The sequence below is a fragment of the Rhagoletis zephyria genome, unplaced genomic scaffold (assembly GCF_001687245.7).
Source record: "Rhagoletis zephyria isolate East Lansing unplaced genomic scaffold, Rhagoletis_zephyria_1.1 Rzeph_scaffold_00996, whole genome shotgun sequence".
Taxonomy (NCBI): domain Eukaryota; kingdom Metazoa; phylum Arthropoda; class Insecta; order Diptera; family Tephritidae; genus Rhagoletis; species Rhagoletis zephyria.
Window position 1 is genome coordinate 22,401 of NW_016158080.1, and position 4,141 is coordinate 26,541.

The 4,141-nt window shown below is 33.5% G+C and overlaps 1 protein-coding gene across 1 annotated transcript; it reads right to left on the reverse strand.

Moving 5' to 3' along the window:
- Positions 1 to 2,333: 2,333 nt before the first annotated feature.
- Cpr65Av (Cuticular protein 65Av) lies at positions 2,334 to 3,844 on the reverse strand. Its single transcript, XM_017615289.1, has 2 exons — positions 3,597 to 3,844; positions 2,334 to 2,659 (listed from the first exon to the last, which is right to left on the reverse strand). The coding sequence occupies exons 1-2, from the start codon at positions 3,728 to 3,730 to the stop codon at positions 2,470 to 2,472; spliced, it is 324 nt and encodes a 107-aa protein (XP_017470778.1). The 5' UTR covers positions 3,731 to 3,844; the 3' UTR covers positions 2,334 to 2,469.
- Between the last annotated feature and the right edge of the window lie 297 nt (positions 3,845 to 4,141).

Genomic DNA, 4,141 nt, shown 5'->3' on the forward strand with positions numbered 1-4,141 from the left:
AAATTTTTGAAAAATGGGCGTAGCCACGCCCACTTATAGTTATATGTGTATATCTCGGCAACCGCGGCACCGATTTCTTCCAAACTTCGCACAGTTGTTCGCCTTGGTACAGCATACCAAGTGGCTGAAAATTTTTAAAATCCGACAATAACCACGCCCACATTCCATATAAGGGTAATTTAGAGAAATACGAAATCTTCGATAAATCAGTAAATATTAAAGCTAACTTATTCAAAATTGATGCTCGCAACAATTCTTTACCAAGAAATATGTTCATGGTTAAATTTTGGAAAATGGGCGTGGCACCGCCCACTTATGACCACATATATGTATATCGGTAACCGTTCTATCAATTTGTACCAAACTCGGTATTTTTATTGTTCTTGCCACATAAAAGCAAAACGTTGAAAATTATTGAAATCGGACTAAAATTACGGCCGATTTTTATATAACGGTAAATTTCAGAAATGCTTGAAACTGCAATATTTCGAAATTTAAAGACGCTAATTTACTCAAAATTGATACACCCCGGCTTTCCATGTAGGCGTAGCTTTCGGAAGGGGGAAAAACATGTATTTAATACTTGCGCCGGGTATTTAATGTTCGGCTCTGCCCGAACTTAGACTTTCTTACTTGTTTATAATTGTTTTAGACCATATAAAGTTTTTAGTAGTAAGTAGTATCGGATAAGAAAGATCAGTTACGCCTCATCTGTACACAAGGATAAGTATATTGGGCGTTACTTGAGGTATTTCGCTTGCCCTGAACGAATTCGCCAGAACGACACCAATTACTTTGTAGCCTTTTGGCGTTATGTTAAAAAAAAATTCATACCTCGGTCCAATGGATGAGATCTAGCCCTAAGATATAACCATGGTCGCTAGGGACTCAACATAAGCATGCCAATAAAGTTACCTAATCAGAGAAGTATCTTTCAGGCTATGAGGAAAGCCGCGGAGGTAGCAAAGCAAGATATGCAAGTGTTCGCCCAGCGGTTGAAATTCATCCTTTTAAATTAAGGGGAGTTGAGGTGGGCTGAGCTGAGCCGAGTTAAGTTTAGTTGAGTATTGAAGTAAATTGATGTGAAGTGCATTGAACAACATGACCGAATATAACATAGCATAACATAACATAAGACAACACAACACAACAAAACACAACACAGTACAACTCAACACAACACATTATAACATAAAATTATATAAAATAACATAATACAACACAAGACGACAAAACATAACATAAGATAACATAACATAACATAACATACCATAACATAACATACCTTAACATAGCATCACATAACATAACACAACATAACATAACACAACACAATTCAACAACACCAAAACACATAACATAACATAAAATAACGCAACACAAAACAATAAAACAACACCACAAAACACAACACGAAACAAAGCAACACAATATAATACAAGACAACACAATACAACATAACATTTTGTTCTTCAATTTTATCGTTTTCTTTTTCCCTGTTTTGTTTCAACCTTTACCTCTTATCTCTCTTTGTCTCTGCCGTTTTTCTATCCTTTCATTTTTATAATTATCACTTCCTTGACGTTAATTCGGAACTTTATCTGTATTCGTTTCTATATCCAAATATTCACCCACACCTTTGCTATTATATTAAGTATTTAAATTTACCTTCCTCTTTGTCTTTGTGTTTAGATTTCTTTACTTTTATTTTAATCTCTGCATCTATCCCTTTCTTTTTCTACATACGCAACTTTATCTTCTTCCTTGTTTTAGTCTCATAGCTGTATTTAAAACTCGTAACTGGTTGGGTCTTTGCTATTAGCGACTCATATCCTTAAGAAACTCCATTCGAGAAATTAAGAGACACTTCAAAAGCATATTTCCCTAAGTGATGTCTACGTAAACCCATAAGGATATATCTCAGTTGCTGCGCATTTTTATTTCGTGACCTTTTCAGGGTAAACTTCGTTATAACATTTAATAGTTACATCGCGCCAGTTTTACGGAATTAATTTACTTCATGGACTCGAGAGACTAAATAAATTCTAACATGAGAACTGCGAAACATACGTATTCTCATTTTAGCAATACTTAATTCGTAATTTTTGCTATTTTTGTATAGTAAAGTTTTCATTAAACCATTGGTTATAAAAAAAAAAAATATACATTTAATTAAACAAAGCAATGCTTATACCAAAGACTTAAGCAACAAACCTGACTTGACAAACCTGACTTGACAAACCTCAATGTTTCACTCAATATTTCCCTTAATTTGGTTATATTTCTATTTTGCCAATCAATTTTCAGCTATTTAAAAAAGACGAATTTTTATGAATTGCTGTAAGTCCATTTAATACTGTTTCATTCGTATGCAACAATTCTTAATTTTTTTCTTTTTTCTTTTGGTTTACTCTAAAACTACGCGTACATATAAAAAATATTATTTCAACAAAACTTAGTAAACTGCTCCTAAACATGTGGCAAATGATCACCCTGTGGCTGGAAACCATTCTCATCGGCAATATAATTTAATGTGTATGTTTGTCCATCAGGCGCCACCCAACTGACCGAGCCACGTACTGAAATCGCTTCCTGCTCGGTGCCAACATTTTTCAGTTCAGCCTCCTCTTGGCGTACCACACCATCGCTGGTCTCATAGCTGAAAGGATAGAAATGAATAGAAATAATTAAAAAATACTAAATATGTTAAATTTATCAGATTTCAATGCAAAATTTTGTCGAATTTTTGCAATTTTTTTTATTTAAGTTTTTACAAATCCTGATAGCGGCACCATTTTTTTTTTTTTGTAATTTTGAAATCTGTTGTGGTTGCACTTATTTTGCAAATGACAACTAACAAAGACACTGGATATGGCACAATGTAGTAACTAGTTTTTCTCCGAACGAAATTTTTCAAGGGATTGTGGAACTTTGTTCCAAAGCTCACTAAAAAATTACGGTTTGAATTGAAGCTAAAAATACATTTCCTGATTTGAGTTGTTTTCAATTCTTCTTTTTGTAATTTTTGTTATGAAAAGGTTCAGAAAATTCAAGAAGAAACCACAAAGGACCTTGAAAAGCTAAAAAAAAAAAAAAAACCGAAAACTTCTGGAGGATAAAAAATTCGTTCCGAAAAATCCCAAAAGTTCTTTAAAAAATCGGAAAATTTCGGGAAATTCTTGAAAAAATCCAAAAATTATTGAGAATTAAAAAAAAAATTCTTAAAAAAAAGTACAAAAAAATCTCCAAATGTTCAGAAAATTCACGAACCAATACCAAAAATTCTCGAAACATCTTGAAAAATCGTTAAAAATCCAGTCAGGTGTTTTCGGTAGAACTTTGTCATCCTAGAACCGCTCAAAATAAACCGATTCTACCAAACTTTCATTGCATTTTCGGTTTTCTATTTCTTACTTTCGAAATTCGTTATTGGTATCTGCCCACTTCCATTACTTCCAAGTAAATATAAATTTTTCACACAAATTTTTTATTTTTTATTTCGAGAAACCATAGTTTTAACACCACAACGCGCGCCCACTCTCTCATTTTGTAAACAAAAATTCACTTTCGATTACGCTTCTTTTTTTCCAACTCACCCAAATTTGTATCCATCACCAACATTTTCGTTATCATAGCGCAGAATCTGAGCGTGTTCTGAATCATCTAGAGGCGCTGCAAAGGCGAACGCAATTAATCCACACAGTGCCAGGATGCTCAATGTATAATTCATTTGAAATTTTTAATTTATATTGCAGTACTTTTTTTTGTGTGTGCAATTTTAAGTTACTTCACTACGGATGCTGCGCTACCACACTTGTTGTTATACCAAATTACGTTCGCTAACTAATGCAGTGTAATTATCCATGTCTAAGGCTATTTATACGTAAATATGTGTTTCAGAAATTCCAATCAAGTACGCATTTGTTGATGGGTGTACGTACACATACTATGTACCTGTGTACGAGTAAATACATATGTATGTGCAAAGTGCGAGCTATGCATTACGCTCGTTGAGCAAATACTCGTATGTACATTTATTTGTACTTAGGCAAACAAAAGTTAAGAAACTTATAAGTACGTACGAGGCGTTGTGGTAAGCAACAACAATAAGTAGACTTAACAAAAGTAGGGGAGTAAATTG